General features: G+C 41.7%; 2 protein-coding genes across 2 annotated transcripts; one reads left to right on the forward strand and one right to left on the reverse strand.

Moving 5' to 3' along the window:
- The first annotated feature begins 6 nt into the window (after window positions 1–6).
- On the forward strand, window positions 7–3,781 carry LOC132910466 (methenyltetrahydrofolate synthase domain-containing protein). The gene is made up of 5 exons (XM_060966191.1): window positions 7–686; window positions 931–1,316; window positions 1,400–1,746; window positions 1,824–2,055; window positions 2,140–3,781. The coding sequence occupies exons 1-5, from the start codon at window positions 668–670 to the stop codon at window positions 2,527–2,529; spliced, it is 1,374 nt and encodes a 457-aa protein (XP_060822174.1). The 5' UTR covers window positions 7–667; the 3' UTR covers window positions 2,530–3,781.
- On the reverse strand, window positions 3,522–19,756 carry LOC132910465 (serine/threonine-protein kinase 32A). The gene is made up of 9 exons (XM_060966189.1): window positions 18,557–19,756; window positions 17,445–17,500; window positions 16,189–16,357; window positions 15,569–15,766; window positions 9,630–9,719; window positions 9,279–9,445; window positions 8,643–8,923; window positions 6,723–6,935; window positions 3,522–5,870 (listed from the first exon to the last, which is right to left on the reverse strand). Exons 1-9 carry the CDS (start codon window positions 18,603–18,605, stop codon window positions 5,705–5,707), a joined length of 1,389 nt encoding a protein of 462 aa, XP_060822172.1. The 5' UTR covers window positions 18,606–19,756; the 3' UTR covers window positions 3,522–5,704.
- Between the last annotated feature and the right edge of the window lie 1,025 nt (window positions 19,757–20,781).

The raw sequence follows: 20,781 nt of genomic DNA on the forward strand, positions 1-20,781 counted from the left end.
GAAGTATAATGTATGTGTTGTGTGTACGACCCTGCCACTTGAAATCATTTTAATTCGTGTTTTATCGCAGTACGAGTGTATGTAATAAACGTTTCATGAATATTAAACTTAATGGACAATGCTAGTAATTTTAAACAATTTCTCCAGTTTGCTTATATATTATACATTGGTTTTTGTTTATTTTATAAACTTACTGCATTCAACTTTTTCATTACGGCAATATGCTAATGGGATTATCAATTCATATATCGTACATAAACTTTTTTCTACTACAGAAACTTTCCTCGCGATAGTCCAATGTTTCGCGCCTGACATGTTTGTGTAGTTATATCAGCTGTATCTGTTCTCTTCCCTGTAATCGGAAATGTCAAATACGATAACCTATTTCGCTGTTTCACAAAATTATATAAGATTCGTTTGTTGAAATGTATATTCACGAAATTTTTCGATGATTTTGAAATTTCGTACGTACAAAAAAAAAATTCTGGTGGATTTCGTTATGACAAGTTTGCCGACATGATTTTCCATAGAAATAGATACAAGAATAAAAGGGATTGCAGATAAATCATACAATCTATTTTTGCAATATAGGTTTTTATAAAAAAAAAGTGTTACTATAATTTATAATCAATATTCGGTGAGAGTTTACTAAAAATATTTTACGAAAATGACTGAAGAACAATTGCGTGAGTAATTCTTTTATGTATTATAAATATTTATTTGTTATACATATATATGTTTTAATTTCAGCATATTAGTAACAATATTAAATGATTTTAGAAATAGGAATTTATGACACATTAATTTGAGTCATAAATAATAATAAATTTTGCTTTGAATTCATGAGTTGTTAGTCTTAACCTCTAGAGAAATAATAGTAAGAATGAATATGTGTAATATTGTAAAAAACATTAATGTGATATTTTTTAGCACCAGAAGTAACTAAGCATAGTTCTCGTCAAAAAATATGGGATTATTTGATGAAGAATGATTTAGTCAATTTTCCTCTTACTTGCTATGATCGTATACCGAATTTCAAAGGTGCTGCCGAAGCAGCACATCGCTTGGCAGATTTGGAAGTATTCAAAGAGGCAAAAATTATAAAGATAAATCCGGACAAACCCCAAGAACCTGTAAGATTCTTAGCATTAGAAGCTAATAAGGAAATATTAGTTCCGATTCCCAGACTGAAAACTGGTTTGTTTCTTCATGTTACACCAATTGCTGGTTCCTCGAGAAATGAATTGAGGACATTATCAAAAATTCATGGCTTGATGGAAGCTGGTAAACCACTTGGCTTAGATTCTAAAATAAAGGTATACGTTATTATTGTAACACAAATTTGTTATTAGTTAGATCCGCTTTCACTATTTTATACATTATCCTTATTTATTGTCAGATAGACCTTGTGATATTGGGATCAGTGTGTGTAAGCCACGATGGATACAGACTTGGTAAAGGCAAAGGATTCGCAGATTTAGAATTTGCTATGATGATGATGATGGGTGCAGTCACACAGGATACTATAGTTATTACAACTGTGCACGACTGTCAAGTCTTTGATAGTCTTCCAGCTGAAATATTTAAAGAATACGATGTACCTGTTGATATAATCGTTACACCTACTCAAACAATAATGATAAATCCAAAGTTAAAAAAGCCTAGTTGTATTATGTGGGATATGCTTAGTAAAAGAAGAATTAAATCTATGCCGGTATTACAACAATTAAAAGAAATGGATGAAAAGTACGCGTTGAAAGATATAATTGATACTATATGTTTACGCGTAAATATACTAAATTTCTGTGTCTTTTTTTTTTTAGAGAAGGCAAGATAGTAACTCTGAAGGAGGAGGATTCAGACAAAGAAATACAAAAGTCTTATCGTTCTCATTACAAAAAAAATAAGAGACGTTCCAAAAAAAAAAAAGTTGCGTCAAGTGGTAACGACGTTAACGAAGAAAGAGAGAAAAAAGTAAAACCACGTTCTCCTAAAAAACGTGCATTCAATAAGTTCAAATCAGGAGACGATAATGTACTTTCCGATGTTGCAGAAGTAAGAAATATTTGTAATCGATGTATACATATATTTAATTAATAAATTATACATATCTCATACATATTTATTGCAATATTCTAGGAGAAAGTGGAAAGAAACGATAAGAACGTGCAGCAACGTCGTAAAAATCTAAAACTGAAGCCTAAATCTCAGATTGAATTTTCCTTAAAATTGTCAAATATTCCATCTGGCGTCAGAATACGAGATTTGAAAAATGAATTATTGGAACGTGGTATCAAACCAAGTGAAATAACTTGGCTAGGATATCGCGGCATTTGTTATCTCCACTTCAATAAATTTAAAAAGAATAATAGTGCATCGGAACAACCGGTACAGGTTGATTCGGTAATGGCAAATTTACAACAGCTGTGTATTGGGATGAAATCTAGCGAAAATGTGAACGATTTCATAGTAGTAGAACCAGCTAAACCGATATCTAGAATCGAAGTCACGGACGTGACTTCGGTTTAGAAAAAAAGTTGAATACATTTTAGAAAAATGTGCAGTTACTTAGAATAATACTTGCTATTCCAAGTAATTGTACAATCTCTATCGGCATTCGACGCGTATTTTTTATAAATGCGTTTGCCCTGTCAGCGACTGCTAACTTCGTAAATTGATGGTTGACTTTTCAAGTTCAAAGTGTACAAAGCTTTATAAATAATTTATAATGTATTTTCTATACATAATAAGTGCAAAATAATCGTACGTGTTGTATATAACAAATTAAGTATGTATAATTATCGTTAAGATATTTCATTTATAACAGCCTATTTTTGATAGTTTGCATTGGATAAAAATTCATACGAAAATTAGTGGTTCGTTCGGAAGTCGAGATAGATTTGCTCAACTGAATTCAAATCTGAAATGTGTATTATATTTATACACTACGAACTACTTCTCGATAAAAATTGCATGTGTATTATTTTTATCGATAAGCTTATGATAATCATTAATAATTAATAATTCTAATTACTTTTACTGTGATCATATAAAAGATATTTAACTCTAAAGATAGCGGATTTAAACGTTTTCTTGCAAAATATATTACACGAAGATAAACGATCATGTAAGATGCATATCTAGCACTTGATAACGCTTATCCGGAGTTACAGACTGACAAATATAGTTTAGCTAATCTGTGGGTAACATGCGAGGCGTACGAAAGTAAAGCCGATACTTTTTGTTTATGTATTTATTAGATACTCTATTTTTCTGAAAGAATATTTTGATATTGCTGTACGTTGTAAGCATATGCTTTGCCAAAAATTGGATAACGAAGAGAGGTAGCTAACAATAATGTGAGTGGTGGTAGCCGAAAAAATGGCAATATTTTTGTGATATTAACAGATATGATTAATTATACTTAGGGCACAAATACATATAGGCAATTATTATTTTTACCAGCGTTATTAATAATTCTTTTATTACTTATAGAATTACTTATAGAATTACTTATAGAAATAAATTATGCTTTTATAGAAATCATTAGTACGCAAATAGATGGAAAGAGAAGCAGAGGTTTTTTTATACGATTATCTCAGTTATATGATACAAAATATCTGCTAGTCAAATTTTTTTTTTTCAGTTTCATATCGAGTATTAAATAAATTAAATTTTTGAATAACAAGAAAATGACGAAATTACGCTTTTCTTTATTTCATCTGTCCCATTTTCTAAAATCAAATCGATTGGTTTGTGTTTATCGGGAAAGACATGTAAATACAAATAAATAGAAAATGTGAACTTATTTAGTCGATTGCGACGATTGTACAGAATTTTCATCTTATATCCATCGATTGGAAAAAGAAGAAGTCCGTTCGTACCGTCGATAAAAATTTTCCACTCTCGAATCAAATTAATCTTGATTAATGTTTGCTTTGTAATTTTTCTTTCGATCTCGTCCCGATAACACGTACTTTTACCTTTTCTATCGCTGTATTTCCCCTAATACCATGTCGAGTAAACGTAATCGTTTGTCCCTTATGATCACGACTTTTCACATTTATCAGTATCGATCTTTCCTTATCGTTATTTTCCTATTAACGTTCTTAAGATCTTATTTTTGTTTGAACGCTACAAATTAAGGACTCGAATCGTCCATTTCGCACTTATACAACACAGCTTTTCTGATCGTTTAAACTGGTCGTAGACTAAAGGCCTCTTTCGTCGGAAACGGAAAGTGGAAAAACTAGCTTTGTTGTTTCACTTTTCGCTCTCTTCCTTTCCGCGGAACGGTGCTGCTTTTATCGATTATTTGACACTCCTTTCTTCGGTGGTCGTGCTCTACTTTAATATCAAACGTCCACTGAGAATTCTTTCTTTCTGCCAAATATCAATTACCAACAGCGTCGAGAACCTCACGACGTAATGCACACTTTACTTTTCCTTATCGTCGATTCATTTCTCAAACATAAACCCTGTGCGACGAGAGATCGTGGACCAAGAGAAGCGATCGTATTTCCTCGTTTGATCGTTCCACAAAGAGACAAATATTTTCGCTGGTCGCGATCGTATGATCGATACACCATATCGAGAAAACAGGGATAGACAAGATTCGAGAGGTTCGATGGTTTAATCATCGTTTAATTTCACGTTACAGCGTAGGGTTCTTTCTTAACGACTATTTATAAAATTACATTGTTCTTGGTGTTCGTCGGTTGATTATCAGAGGAGCGATCGTTGATCTGTTATTATACAAGACACGAGGTATACGCGAAACGATGGCAGGTATGTATCATTGGACAAGGATATGAATCGAGAAACAACGCGCGATCCTCGTAACGTTAATCGTAATTTTCTAAAGCGTTCGAACGATACGAGTCTTCGTACGCGTATCGCTACGACCTTACAATGTTAACTTGATTTAACGTTATAAAATTTATGGGAATCGAGACTACACGAACTTGCGTAACTTTCTAAGAGGTAAGTTAAACAGCACGTAGGTACGAACTATGGATTAAAACGAGGTGCGAATGGTACGAAGATTGTTCCGAGTATTTCTTGGACCGTGCGTTTGCTCGAAATTTTTCCCTTTTCCCAAGGAAAGGTGAGTTCGAGGAAGAAGAAAGACCATGTCCCCAGTACCTCCTTATATCTTTGCGTTAAGTTTTCGGTTTGGCAAAATGGTCCTTTCAAAGGCTTTACTTTTGGTCGGCAATGTTTCTTCTTTCGTTCTTTACAAAAATAAACGATACGCTTTTCCTTATGACAGACGAAGAAGAGGCGTGAGATCAATCGTTCGAGGTACGAGTTCATTTTTTCCCAAAGAGAAATCTTATCTGTAGAGAAACGTTGATTTCTTTGTAATTCTTTTCTATCTTTTTTAATAAACTTCCAGTATATATCATTTCTCTTCTACGAAGATTAAAAAGAAAGGAAAAGGACGACGGAAAGTTGGATCTGCGATCACCTTACTCTTATCGATTATCACGTTACTTTGTAAACAGTCATCGAACCGAAGAAATCCATCGTTCGGACGACTAGGTCAATTTACCACGATCGAGAATTTTTCAAATTCTTCGATACGCTAGAAATCGGGGACTGAATGTGACTTCCAACGACGATCGCTTTGTTTCGGGATGTTCTTCCCGAGAATACGCGTCGGCGTTTATTTTTCCTGCGCAACAGATCGTTCAGGAGAAATTTACGACGTGGAAGGTTCAGGACTCGCATCGATGTAGTCGATATCCGACGATGTCGCGGTGCTGGCGCGTCTTCCTTGCCTAGGGGATGCGTTTATGCGTGTCTTTACGCTGGTTGTAGAGACGCTCAGTCGGTTTCCGGTTCGATGTACCGGCTGTTGTTTCGTCCTATAATTATCAAACGAAAGTTGTCCTTCGAATAATTACAAATACGAAAAGATACGAATGTTAACACGGCGAAAGGAGCGTCGCTTAATTTCTCTCGAATAAGAGGAACAATTTTTCAGATTTCCAAGTTATGATTTTTGTAATTCTAAAAACAAAGGGAAAACAGCTTTTGTGTCGCGAAATTGAAAAACGTATCGGCCGAACGGTTCGAGCTTTGTACGCTAGAAAGCTTCGCTCCTTTCGCAGTTGGCTATGTTCCAAATGTAACGTAGAAAGCGAAATCGAAACTTTCGAGGTACAGGCAGGTATAGGCTGCTTTCGACCGATTGCTTTCCTCCTATGTCGACTTTAAATTTGCAAAGATTGCCAGAAGCATCGATCGTTTATTCGGTAACGTTGTACGGGAGTCGAACTCCCTGATCACGGTGGCTAATTCAAAATGTGGCATTCTCTTCATCGACGCACAGCGAAACTATAAAACTCGAGGCTATAAAAAAAGCAGAATCTCGCAACGAATTAGTCGCCGTTGGTCTTTCTTATTGTACTACGAAGGGAAGGTGGAAAAGTAATAATACCTTTCGACCTAATCTCGCGTTCTTTTCCATTTCGATCGATAAACGAAAATTAGACTGGTCCACGTGTACGTTACGATTCATCTTTCTGCTACGCGATTATTTCTCTCCGCGGCTTATACGAGCCATCGTCTTCGATCACAAAAGCCCATTTATCCCTCTTATTAAATTCTCTTCTAACTACCTCAGAATTACCTGCATCCTTGGCCTCTTAGGAGAATAAAAAGAAACGACAATCGCGACGGAGTAGAGCGGTAATTAGACGAACGGCTTAACTCACTTCAGTCTCTCTTCGGCACCCTTCATGGCAGTGTTCAAATCCTCCTCCCACTGTTTCTCCTTCCTTTCCCTCTCCTGCCTCTCCATCTCGCGTTCCCGATTATACACTCGGTACTCTGGGATGAATGCCAATCGTCTGAAATCGACGCTCGGTCCGGCGCCTTCCGCGAGCCCGATCGCCGTGTCCTCGGCGAGATGATCCACTTTCAGAGATCTGTGCACGAAATGTCAGAAATCAGAAACGCTCTGGTCCGTTTGTCATCTGGAAAGTCGTCGATGCGATCGGACGTTAAGGCCTGTTTTGTCGCATCGGCTCGTTCTCGGTCCGCTCGAACTATCGTCTCGTTCGTTCGATTATAGGCATTCGCATCCTGTCCCAGCGACGATCCTTGGGAAAAATATTTTACTCCAGCGAGATCGAATTTGCTCGGATCCGACCGATTACGAGCCTATGTTAGAATTTAATCTTAAAGTTAAGATTAATAATCTATGGCAGACACGATGTTTACGTTAAAATAATATTCGGTGATATTTACTAAACAGAACTACAGAAGCAAATGTATATAAGCGAGTGATATAATTAACAACGTATGCAAGAATCGTTGATTGTTTGCCAGTTACTCTCAGACTAGACTTAGGTAATGATCCCTTAAATATTTTGAGCCTCGCTCTCTATACGGTAACGAGATGACCTGTGTAGGTGTCTGTGTAAGAGTGTTTGCGCCTCTGCGTGTAATATCGTTGTATTCCAACAGTTTATCGTCGATCGGTTCAGATTTTTCAGAAACAAATGTTTTCACCGTTGTCACGACGCGCTGTGGTACGAACGGCGATTGTAGCTAATGAAAAATAATTTTTTGGTCGTTTCCTGTTACTTGATTTTCAGTTTCAATAGATTATCAAACGAAATGTCATTTATCCATGAAAGAGATACCATTTTGCGTTTAATGTTTCTGCTTGTTGCGATAAATGGGGATCGTAGATTTTGTACAGGAAAGTACGTACTGTGCGTAAGTTGGGAGCACAGCGCACAGGGACAAGGTAACTGCTCTCTATCGCTCGCTATCGGGTCTTGCTACACATTGTTACGTATTGCTACGTATTATTTTATTCGTATACGTTAGACTTTCGGCCAATACGCGTGTTTGTTGGACCGCGTAATCGGACCGTGACCGGAAACCGGAAATACGTACGGTCAGTTATTTCTGACGAATTCGACATAGTTGTAAAGATAAGTAAGCGTATTGGCCAAAAGCGATAAAAAAAAAATAACTTTTCATCGCTTCGAATCGCTGTTTGGCTTACTTTGCGTCGAACAACACTGGGAAAATCGCGGGTTGTAAATAAACATAACGGTTGACGGCAAATGGAGAAACTCGTTCGCGCTACTGGTTCAGTTTCGGACCAGTTCGATCTCGCTTCGGTGAAATATTTTGTTTGAAGAATCGTTGCCGGGATGCGATGGAACCGAGGTCGCAGCGTTACTCGTCGTATCGCTCGTAACGATACGATCGAAACCACGGGATGATAATTAATTCGATCGGTAACGTGGATCGAATCTAAGAATATCGCACTCGTTCGTTTGTTTCGAGCGAATTTGGTTCCAGCGAATTACAATCGTAATTACAGCCGGGCAAGAGGTTTTAGAGCGAAACTGGAAATAGATTTGCGAACGATCAATGCGGTTATGAGGGATTATTATTTCGATTACCACTATCACTACCACTATTACCATTAGTAACGTTACTACGAGGCATCGATACTGTTCTAATAGAGTTCCGGGAGAATCGTCGTTACCATTACCAAAATAAATATTATCGCGAGGGATCTGCTCTGAAAATGATCGATTTTTAATAAAAAAAGATGAATATTGGAACGCAGTAAGGGACGATCGACCTCTTCTTCTTTGCGACACGCTTACCTTTGTTTCGCCAGACGCTTCTTCTTCTTGTGCAACGGCTTCGTCTCGATGATCATCTCCTCCAGCTCGAACGTCGGATCGCAATTGAGGTGATCTTTCGGCGGCGTGAACGAGGGTTTGATCTGCTTGTTCAACACTTTGTCAAAGTCGAGTTCCCTCATCGCGTTCACTTGCTTCAGCTCCTTGAGCGTGGATATTCGCGCGCCTGGTGCCACGACTAACAGTCTGTTCAGAAGCTCGCAGATCGCGGAGCTCCAGTCGACGGGTGTCGGTCTTTCTTTCTGAAGAACGTTCCTTTCGTTTCAACGTATGCGGATGTACTCGAGCTGAGAAGCTCTTTGAATATCGACGTACAACGGAATAACGTTTCAAGTTTTTCCTCTTAATTCCTTTCGAACGTATTCGTTTTCGCAAACGTGTTCGTTTTTAAAGGAATACGAATAGTTTCGATACTTTTAATCCGACAGACATTTCCTCCTTTCAAGACGAGGCCAAGTTTACGGAGAAGCGTCGAAAGTACAATTTATTTCGCGTACGTATAGAAAGAGAAGAAGCGCGACACCACGGAAAAATGACGTTTCGCGGTGTTAAGGAATGGATATTAAAAGACGAGGTAGAGAGAACGAAAGATTTTACCTGCAGGATTTGCAAAGCCTCTCTGTGCGTCGTAGTGGAACAGAGAGGGTAAGGACGTTCTCCTGCGAGGGTTTCCCAAGCAAGAATTCCCAGGCTCCACCAGTCCACGGCAAAACCGTAGCCAAGAACGCCGTATTCCTCGCAGGAACACATGTAAATTTCCGGAGCTGTCTCGGAATAACGTTCGAAGAGATATTATCCAAGCGACACGGAGACAACGACGATAGCAAAATCGTTATCTTGGTGGTTCGTAGTTCATAGAGCTCGGCACGAATTATTTATCGTCGTGTTTTACTACGTTCGACTAACCGAATCGATCTACCGATCGGAATACGTATAATCGATTCATACCTATATACGGTTTTGTTCCCGACATCGACGTAGCCAATTCTCCATCCTCCAATACCGTTGCAATGTTGAAATCCGTGACGTGCGCGTGTCCTAAGCAGAACAATAAACCTATAATCGCACCATCTACGTTTAACGGAGACCGAGCAACCGAGCAACGTTCGATATAGCATCGTAGCGTCGCTACCTCGTCGTCTTTCCTTTCCCGGTCAATTTTATTATTCTTCTTTCAGTCCTTCGAATTAGCCGAGCAATAATAGCACGAATTTGATCGATCGATGAACCGGTGATCGTTAACGATCGTTCGTTATCTGTCGTACGACATCTGACGCGAACGATGCCATATGCGAGACTTGGACCAGCTTGGAGGGTCGAATTTCTCGAACCTTTACGCCTGGAATTATTACGTTACCCGAGTTTCGTGTTTTACCACCTACGAGAAGAAATATGAAGTTTCGGAGTAAACACGTGTAAAATATCGTTCGAAGCGTACGAGACAGTCGAGACTGTCGTCTATTTTTAACAGCGTGGCACACGAACGACATCTTTCTATTCGTTTCTCTTCCTTTCTTTTTCTCAATTTCCTCTTCATCTTCTTTCTTACCTTCTCGCCAATTTCGAATTTGCCATTCTTTATCCTGTCTTAAACGTTAACGCGAACGACCATACGTTACGATTAAGAATCGATTTAGTGGTTCTACAAAATTAAAGAAATTGCCGAGACGAACAGGCGAAGATAAATTTCGCGTTTCCGCGAACGAATAAAACGCGATCTACGGAGAATTTTTAACAGCCTGGTTCACCGGCGCGGTCACTGATCAACGAAAGAGTTAAAAGGCAGCGGGATAACGCGCTTCGCACGTAGAGGACGTTTTCACGAACAATAGGGCGGGAATGGCGCGAGTGAGATGAAACGCGAGCCGGGTCGACACCCGGCCCCGGTAATTTTAAATGATGCAGAAGCAATTCCGAGGCGCAAACAGCTGTCGGATAAATGCAGCAGGAAATTAGGGTTACCCTTCTACGGGGAATACGAGTGTCCTTGGACCAGTCGCTTTCAACTCGACGCCATCGTGTACGCTTCGTTCTTCTGGCCTGGCCTTTGAATTATAAATCTAGCTATGCCAACAACGAAGAAACGATCCCTTGAAACTTTAAAATACAATTTCTTTCGATCACGATAAAAGGCATACGTTATGTAATATTCGATATTTAATACTAAATTATAGGCGAAGGATTTGGTAACTTTGAAAATTCTTTTAGAGTATTTTTCGACTGCCGGTTCGTCGCGAAAAGCGTAGGTAGATTCTCTTTTTCCGTTAACGTAGATTATTTCTAGATAGACAGATGCCTGAAAAACGGAGAAGAAAATTTCGCCGGTGGACAAGAAAACCTCTGGTGACAAAATTGAATCGTCCGTCTTTCGAACCTTTACCGGGACGCGCGTAGTTAGGTTCTCGCGATAGTTCCAGAGCTCTTTTTCCAGTGCCGTACCGGACGGTCAAAGGGTGAAAGGTAAAATTTCCGAAGCACATGGCCTCGGGGGTCGAATGGAAAGCGTAAAATTATTTATGGGCTGAGTCAGCCTGTCCGTGGTCGCGGTTAATAGACAGAGAGAAAGAGGGAGAAAGAGAGGAAAATGACCGGATCTGCGGCCTGCTACGTCACCGGAATATAACGCGGTTCTCTATTGTAGGCGTTCTTTGACCTTTGCCGAGAAATCAGAAGCGGTTCTCCATCGTTGTGTCTTCCTCGGCAATCCTTTCTTGCAACGAAACTCGATGGACAAACGCTAACTCGTCGAACATCTCTATTCGTCGTTGTGGTACGAGTCGCTCGATCGTTTAACTTTTGATGCATACGATTTCGACGTTCAATCCGAAATAGAACAGATCGATCTTTCCGACCAGTCGTTCCGAGTTTCGAACAGCATCGGCCGATTGGTATCAACAGAACGGCGATTTTAATTAGTTTCTTTGCTTTTGTAAATTGTCTGTCTACCGAAAGGGGAATAAGCTATCGAACGTTCGTTTAGACGCGAAATATATTTTGTTCGTTAACCGCGAGGTTAAACGAACCTTCGCGCGAGCAACTTCTTTCCAGACTTTATTAGAATCCCGCGACCGTTTCCCTCTTTCGCGAACCGCTTTTAAACTTTGATTTTCGAGTTTCATCCGACTCGTTCAACTCCCGTCTCTTTTCTTATCCTTTCAAAGAAGAAATATTAGTCGACGGTTTAATAAAAAGACGAATGATTTGAGCAATTCGCCAACTTGACGCGAAGAATCGTCATCGAATTTGACAATTGCGTGGTACACGTCGAAGTAAGACGATAGAAGCTTGGCAGTGCGAAGATTCCAAACATGTTCTTCTTAAAGTAATTTAGCGTCGTTGCATCGTTGTCAGAGAATCAAAGGTTCTAACGCGAAACGTTCGTGCTATTTGTTCCGTTATTTTATCAACGATTCGTCGTTAAAGATACGTCAAAGTTTCCTCGAGTTGAAAGAAATTCGTTCGGCGAAGACTTCTCGTTTGACTTCTCATTTCAAATCGCGCTCTTCCACCGAAGCTGAAATTCCAAACGATAAAACACAATTTCGAATCATCAACGATAAACTAGTTGTCCAGTCGAACATTATCATGCAGCGTTATAGAGGTAAATGCTATTGATTTTTGTACGGCGGGTCGGTGCCACGTCGGTCGACGACGAAATATCAAAACACAGAGGCTAGTTCTTTCGCTCAACGTGCAATACCATGAATTTACGTTTCCATTGAAATCATCGTACGAAGGGGTAGACGCGTTTGTCGCAATCAAGAAACTTCGAGGTGAGTTAACTAACAAGGTGCTTTGTGTTTATCCGTAACATCTCCGAGACGAAGCCATAGGTATTGTCTAACATCTGAATCAGCTTCAACGTCGATTTTAAGGGCAAATACCATTCGGATTTCGATATGTAAGTTCTAAGCTTCAGCCCAGTCGTCTTTGTTAGCAAGTTTCAAGGATGCTCGTAGGAAACGCTGTAAATGGGGAAATTGAAAACTTTGGATTTTTCGTTGGAAACTGTCTTACGTACCAATGAGAATGCAGTAGTATAGAATTTAAGAGTGGAATTTCTCCTTTCTAAATAGCCATTAATAACGCTAGAAGATGGTCGTTTCTGTGGAAGAAAATTTAAGTGCCAGGAAACGTTAGATAATCGTTGCTCGATTTTCGTTTATGTCGTCCGTTTTAAAGGAATGACTTTTTTAAACGAGTTTTCTTTACAACTAAGAGGCGACGCATACAGGCAAGTTTTCTACAGCTACGCTTTTCTTTCGCGTGAATTGCTCAAAGTTCGAATCATCGACGAAGCGACCCGATGTTCGCGATTTACTTGGATCGAACGTACGGATGCGTTTGTCATCGATGAACGTGGAAATCAAGCGTAAACGGTTCGGTTGACGAGCGAACGAAGCGTACGTTCGCTTACGATGCTGGGACTTGATTTACGGGCAACTCAACGTTGAATATATTCAACGAACGCGTGGCGTTAATTGTCGCTAATTAAAAAGAAGCAAGGTGCCGCGTTTCGAGCGTAGCAAATTCTTTTCGCTCAATCCGACGTTCTTCCTTTTCTTTTCGATGGCATTTATTTGTAAAGAGAGTGGCTATGTTTCCGCGTTTACCGCTTGTAATTGCCGTGTATCCGAGCCAACCTTCGTCCACATTTTATTTCGCTTTCTTTCCTACGAAACGTAACTTGTATCCCGTTCGAGGGACACGACGGTTTCGAGGCAAATTTGCACGCTTTTCAGGGTTTTCGGATGGATGTTCGGTCGAGTCACGCGAGTCGGGATCTCGTTGCAGGAACCGTGTCTTTGTTCGAAATCGTTCGATTTTCGGTCTCGAGGAGTTTCAAAAATTAAACGCAAATGCGGTGAAAAGGAGAAGAGAAGAAACGCGTAAGAATTTCGGCGAACCAGGAATCGTTGTTTGGCTCTGTTTTGCAGTTGTACGCTCTTGTCTTTGAACAAAGGTGCGGAACGAACGCGGCGTATACGCGCGGATATTCGAGCGTCGACATCTTTGTCGCAAGCCCGGCGATCGTAAGCGAATCTAGCGGTGTTAATCGCGTGTAGATCGATGGAGTTAATCCCGTATGGTTCGTGTAATTGTTTGCCTTTTATCGTTCGTCGACGCGACGAATTCGTTTCGCAAAGCGTATTCCGACGATGACGAAACATCGTTCGTAGTTACACGGACGGAATACACGGAAGCTTCTAAGGATATTGGACACCTCGGTGAACGACAAAGTCATTCGAGTAGTCGATCATCTAATTATTTCGAGCGACAAATTGGATCGTCGGACGGGCCATTTTCCACTACGCTAATATACAAAGTTTGCCGGCGCCGACGCTGTTTACCGTTGTAAGCTCTTAACTTTCTCGCTATCGACTTCTATTCCTCTTCTTATCTGTTCTTTGTACCGGCCGTTATATCGATTTTTCTTCTTTCTTCTGGAAACGAACGGTGTTCCTAGTTTTCTTATACTTTTCGTTAGTATGTCTCTTAAAGAAAGTTGCACGTACCGAAGCTTTGCTTCGTTGAAACGAATACAAACGAAAACAATGGAAAGAAAGAACGGAGATGCAGAGATACCGCAAAGTCTTGTCTAGGCTGGAAATAAAGATTAGAGGTACTTGGTATTATAAAACATCACGCGAAAGATCTCGAGTCAAGTACATCGTATCGTTGGTATAATCACGAATTTCTATTCGCACGAGAGATCTCAACGAACGTAAATAAAATATTATCTTTCTTCGTTTACGTTCGTTTCGTGGTCGCGATCGTTAGGAAAGTTAACGAATACCAACGATACATCCTAATTTTCGGTTATATGCTAAATTCTTTAGTCCCTTGGATATCGCGTATTCCGTGTTGCGCGATAATTCCTTGTCGGTTAATAGCCCGTGGACACGTTAAATCGGTAGAAAGCCCGTTGGTCGCGGTTTAAGTACGCATCGGGGAATTTGCACGCAGAGCAACGTATTTGTAGTCTGTAGGAGTAGAACGAGCATAACGTAATTCGTGTTATCTCGGGAACGTGATTTGATCGGTTTGCGGGCGTGGCCGTCGTTTTAACGATAAACCCTACGTCAGTCGATAATACGATAGTTTCGGAATTCCGTGTAATTCACGTGGTGAACGACCAACATTCGCTATTGACTCGATCGGGAAGAAAAGAATGGACATTTGCGTGGTTGAAATTGATTAAATTCGGTCACGATTCGCTTCGATTCGATCTGGCTGGTTCGAGGTTCGACGATAAATCATCGAATACAGCTGCCGATCATCGAGCGAGGACGCGGATGCGAAAATTGCACGTAGTACGTATTTACGGCTCGAGTAATTAATAAACTTTACCCTTGCGTGTACAGCGTTCGCTCGCACCTTTCAATTTTATTAAAAAAAATCGAGGAACGTTGGAAGTTTTGAGTGGTCCTAATTCGGTGACCTAGGTGGAATTAGCGCACTCTGTGAAATTTCCCTTAAAAGCGATCGACGTCCTATTAAGCTGTTCCCGGCAATTTTTAAATTGTCCGTTGTTAAAAGGGGATTAAAGCGTGGAAACGATATCGTTGCTATTTTACAAATTGCCGCGATTTCTGCGAAGAAGGAGGGAAGCGAAATAGTCAGCCCCTCGACAAGCTTTTTCTCCCGAAAATCGATGTTCGCAAATCGGTTGGCTTCTCGTTGGTTCCTGCGTTCAACGTTTCTCGCCACTCTACGCGAGATTCCCCCTTTCGAGAAGCAAAAGATCCCGCAGCGAATTGCTGAATTATTTCGCGCAGCCAACGGCAGATGTACGGAATAGAGAGGCGATCCGTCGGTTCGTCGAGGTTCGTGCAAAGGAAACCTGGCACCCGGCTATGTCTTTTATACGACGGCTGGCCACGTACCTTCTTCGTCCAACAGAATGTTATCGGGTTTTATGTCTCGATGTACGATTTTGTGACTCTGCAAATAATCGAGGGCCAGAGCGATCTCGGCAACGAACAGCACAATGCTTTTCTCGGAGAAGACGACCTCTTGCTGGATGTGATACCTGAGATCGCCGCCAAGCAGTAAATCGGAGACCATGAACAAGTCTTCCTCGTCTGGAACAGAGAAAAGAACGAGTTTCCTCGTTCACCTTCCTTTTTACATTGCCAATTAACATTTATCGGAGCAATTATTCGTAACAGATTTTTTTTTTAGCCCGATTGCCGTCTACTTAAGAGATAATATAATCGACGAGGGAAAACGACACGACGAAAGAAACTCGGCGACCTCCGTAAATTATCCTCTTAACCGTCGTACCTTCGTCCTCTTAACCGTGATTTTCTGGTTAATAGCGGAATTTCGTGGTTAAAAGCGGAAGCGAGGAGAACAAGCGTGAAAGAAGCGGAAACTAAGAGAGAAAGATCGTCTATCGAGTTAGTTCGCCTAATGCCCTTAGTACCGTTCGTCGTGGGAAAATCGATGTTAACGAGAGAAGGACGTTCACGGTGTTCGAGAGACGGATAGACGATCGGCTTACCTTGAAAACTGAACCACAGGTTCACCAAACAGGGGTGTTCCAGCTGCGAGAGGATCTCCACTTCCCGTGCGACGTTCTTCAACGCACCCCGCATCGCGCACTCACCCTTGTGCACGTACTTCATCGCGTACATGTTTCCAGTACGATCTCGTTTCTGTACTATGCACACCTATTAAGGAATAATTAATTGCCCGTTACCGGATGAGCGGTGAATTACGAGGCCGCTTCCGGCCGATCGTTGCGTCGGACGATAAAGCGCGCGTTAATTGGAACAGGGTGGATACGTTCGGGAGAAAGAGAAGCCGACATCGACGGAGGGTGGAAATTTTGTTACAGTGGAAAATGAATCGTCGACCAATTACGACGACGTTTCTTTATCGCGAACGGTCTCCGCGAGTAAGAAGCGTGGCAGGATAGAGACGTTTTCGCGGGCGAAATTTCGCGGTCGACGGGGGAAACGCGAAAGTAGGTGCTGTTTGCAATGCTGATTCGTCGTAACGCGATTCAACGACAAACGTATTGCGGTACATAGTGGATACAAGCGACGATAAATTATGAGAGGAAGAGACGTTTACGGGCAGTTGCTCTACGACTCTATTTATCTAAATCTGTCGGAGACAATTGATTCGTGTAACGCGAGTTCGCTCACTCTTCTCGTTATATCGTCTATGATTTCTCGTTCGGATAACGAATCTATTTATTCAAACTTGCGATTCGGACGGCGGAAGTTCGTTTACATGATCGAGCGTTAATCGAAATTTTTCTCTGATAAATGGAATTCGGATGAATAGAATTTTACTGTATAATTGGCATGGATATAAGAAGAGCGTTATCACGTTCGCAGATCAAGCGCGTTGTATTTTTCCAGCGATCGGGTTCGATTTACGCGTGTACGCACAGGTATACAATTTTTAACGAAAATTTATTCGCATCGAGATGTTCTCGTTTGGCAAATTTCAACGTGAAAATTTTTCAATACGTACATTGAAATTTAAACGGTCGAATTTCAAATAACGATACAAGTTGAACGATGTATATTAATCCGATATCAGCTCGGTAACCGATGCAGGTATCATCGTGGTGTTATTATCCGGTGTTGTTACCTGCGCGTTAATTCGATTATTCGAGGGAATGATTTCGGAATTATGGATTCCCTGAACAAACACGGACTTTTACGATTCGGAAGAAAAGGAACGAACCGATCGTGTCAGAGGCATGCCAATAACTTTAGTCAGAGCTATGTTTGTCTCTCGTACCTTTCCGAAGCTTCCTTTCCCGATGGCTCGTAGGATCTGAAAGTGATCGAAGTTCACTGAAACGAGAAACGGCGTAGAATTAATAATAAAAGACCGTATCTTGCGCTCGAAGAAAAAGGAACGAACAAAACGGTTTCACGAAATCTCGTTTCGTCGATAGAACCGGTGAATCGTATCGAACGTTTACAACGTACGTAGCATCGTAGTACAAAGCGATGTTGTTCACAAAGGACCGATGGAGCGAAAAGTTGCGCACACGCGCACCGGAACTTGCGATGGCTGTGTAAACTAGGCGAAAAACCGCCACAGGAAGTTTATAGTCGTCGATGTAGCGACCGCCTCCTCCTAAAATCGTGTCGGCGTATCCTGTCATCTGTCGTTTGCTGGCTAAATATCCGGTGACGGGAGAAATTTGAACGACTTTCAACCTTCTGCGTCGCCGACACGCCAACGATCGAACGCCTAAATGCTAAGTAGATGGTCGACATCCGACGTACCAGACGCAATTAGCGTATCGTTTTTGATGGCAAATCGATTTTCTTCGTTTTCCTAGTTCCGCTAATTGGATCTGTGGAGGCAGTCGTCTTTGAAAATTCGTTGCGAGTGATTTTAAAAGCCGGCCGTCAAGAAGCTTAAAAAGCAAACGGTGGTTTTAATAAAACTGTTCTTCGACTCGCGAATCTAGCGTGATTTCTTTTTTTAATTTCTCTAATTAAAATACAAAGACGAAGTCTATTTCCCGACCTCCCTATTTCTCTCCGGAGACCTTGCTCCCGGAGCAAGTTGCCTTTTTCGCCCACATTGTCGCGCCTGTGTGCGCGTCATACGACTGCGTGGCTTCCGTTCGTTGCGAAGCGTCGCGAGCCCCGTACGATATGACGGTTATTAGGAACATCAAATCGAACGAACGAGAGATTTCTCGACGTATAGCGAACGTAACAGTTTCGTTAACTTTCTACGCTGGCGGAATCGGAAACGTCGATAAAACGTTGTCACGAACTTTGCAAGTAGAGTATTTCGATAAATATTCGACTTTTGTCCGTTGCGTCGACGATTTTTCGCTCCGTGGTTAACGATAAACGCAGGTTCGAGGGAAAATGTTAGAGACTTACCTTCTTCGCCAGGAGTAGGCTCGTTCCGTGTCGACTGGTTGGCACCCATTTTTGCCCCTCAATGGATCTGGATACGTGACGCGAGTGCCGGTGGCCTGTGTAACGTGTAGCCGGATACTTTGATCGGGCCGAGGAAACACATCCACTTGGAATTCTCATGCTTCCACCCACTCACGGCTCGGTTATTCATTTGATCGAACGTCTTCTTTTTTCCACCGTCGATTTCTTGTCTTTATTCGCTCCTCCGCCTCTGCCGCCGCCCCCTTGTCGTCGTTTCGTTGCCCCAACCACTTAATCTTGTTTCTTTTTCTTCGTATTCCCTCCAGCCTACTGTCTCCCTGTTATTAGATCTCTAGCCCGAAGGTCGTTTCTCTCCGTCGAGATTCTTTCGTTGCTCTTAACTCGTCACCTTGTTTCCTCCACTCGGCTTTCACGGCTTTCACGGCTTTCACTCCCCCGCACAGGGCTGTTTATTTTTTTTCACTACCGTTGCGCTTTTCCTACGGTTCGATATCGTCGCTTTTCGACGTTCGCCTTTTATTCCACCCCGCTCTCGTCTTCCCTTCCCCCAGTTACTCGGATACAGCCACAGCGTCGCTGAAATATGTCACCGCTCCGACGACCCTTTCAGCGTCGCTTCTCAAACTTCCTATCCCGTTACCTGTCTCTCCCGGTTCGTCGTCGTTTTGCGTCCAATTTCGCCGAGTTTAGACACTTTGCGAAACTTGTCGCTCGATTTTCGAACCCTAGTTCCCCCGCTTTCGCGCTCTTCCACTGCCGCCGCTTTGATTTGTCTGTCGCCGTTTCGTTCTCGTCCCTTCTAACGCGTGTGTACGTCTTTGGACCCTTTTATCGCTAACTGCCTCCACTTCGGACTTCCCGTTCGAGATTTCGCAATTTCTGGTTGGTGGTCTCGAAGGGATTTGTCGAGAGATCGCGTGGATCTTGGGCGATCGATCCAAGCGTTAATTACTGCCGCGTCGATTCGTGGATTAATCAACGGTGACCTGCCGTTAATTCGCGGAATAACAAGCGACGGAAGCGCGATGGCTGTTCCGTGATGACGGTCGATGGCTCGTGGATGGTGGCCTGCAAGCGAGTAGACATTTATCGGTGGGAAAGATTCCGTAGAAACCGGTTAATCGGCCAAGTAATCGGTAATTTGCAGATTCGCAGAATGAAAATCGCGATTTCATCGATCCTTGCGCGAGAGAACTGGGCGTTTCCATCTGGAAATCTTTCGAATTATCGTTCCCCAGGACTTTTTCGCCGATTCCAGCCTACTTTTTCATAACTACTACTGACGAATAAAGCGTGCGAGTGTGGGGTGGCGAGAAAAAACGATCGTGCTTAAAAGCAGCGAGAGTTCGGAAGCTGAATTTCGTTTACTACGATCCTTTGATGCTTGGAAAATAAGCGAACGAACCGTGCTGCTTCGAGAGAAATCCCCTGCGAATAAAGGATCGCGAAATCTTGTAATACGGAAAAAATTCTACAAACAACGCGAATTTTCCGCGTCTTTCTGACGGTTGGTACGCGCTGCTTTCGAAAAATCTTATTAATTCGCGTTGTTTTTATCGCGGTATAGTGGACGAACGAACAAGACGAATCGAACAACGCTCCGACGAATGTCCTTGGTTATGTTTGAGATAGAAGCTCGGACAATTTTTCGCGATTACTCGGTTCGACCGAAACGAAAGGGACGAAAGGACGAGTATATATAATTTGCATACTCGCTTTGACGAACTACCGTTTCTTCTCTTCTTTGTTTCTCCTGGAAGTGAAGCAACAGACTAACGGAACTTCCGTTTATCATGAAATTCAAAGGGAGATTTCCAAGGACATAGGGGAAAGTTCCCTAACTCGAATCCCATCTTAAATTGGATCACAGTCTTTGTTCGCGTAGAAATTGTCCGCCAACGTTTCTTAGCACAAAGTTACAGTTTACACGTTGTTTGGTAACAGCGTTGAAACGAAACGCTTGAGATAATAGGTAATACCTGTAATACGACGAATGCTTTGTTCCGACGTCAGCAGATTCGTCGGTTCTGCCACTGATTCGCAGAAGCTGTAACTTTCGACTCGTACGTAACTTTCCCCTACCGCAAAAATCATCCCTTTCTCGTATCCTTTTAACGTTTTTGTGTCGCTTGTCTTCTTGACAGATAACGCTCGATACCCGACACCGAACGTATCAACGTACCAACGTTAATTCCGCTGCAACC

The sequence above is a fragment of the Bombus pascuorum genome, chromosome 9 (genome assembly GCF_905332965.1).
Source record: "Bombus pascuorum chromosome 9, iyBomPasc1.1, whole genome shotgun sequence".
Lineage (NCBI taxonomy): Eukaryota > Metazoa > Arthropoda > Insecta > Hymenoptera > Apidae > Bombus > Bombus pascuorum.

Bases quoted from the DNA above. Each gene is read 5' to 3' on its own strand.
- LOC132910465 (XM_060966189.1), bottom strand. From the start codon at position 18,605: ATGGGTGCCAACCAGTCGACACGGAACGAGCCTACTCCTGGCGAAGAA. The intron at 16,358-17,444 runs GTACGAGAGACA...ATTCCTTAATAG, and splicing joins GGAAAGGAAGCTTCGGAAAG to GTGTGCATAGTACAGAAACG. The intron at 15,767-16,188 runs GTAAGCCGATCG...TCTCTGTTCCAG, and splicing joins CCTGTGGTTCAGTTTTCAAG to ACGAGGAAGACTTGTTCATG.
- LOC132910466 (XM_060966191.1), top strand. The intron at 1,317-1,399 runs GTATACGTTATT...ATTTATTGTCAG, and splicing joins GCTTAGATTCTAAAATAAAG to ATAGACCTTGTGATATTGGG. The intron at 1,747-1,823 runs GTACGCGTTGAA...TTTTTTTTTTAG, and splicing joins TTAAAAGAAATGGATGAAAA to AGAAGGCAAGATAGTAACTC.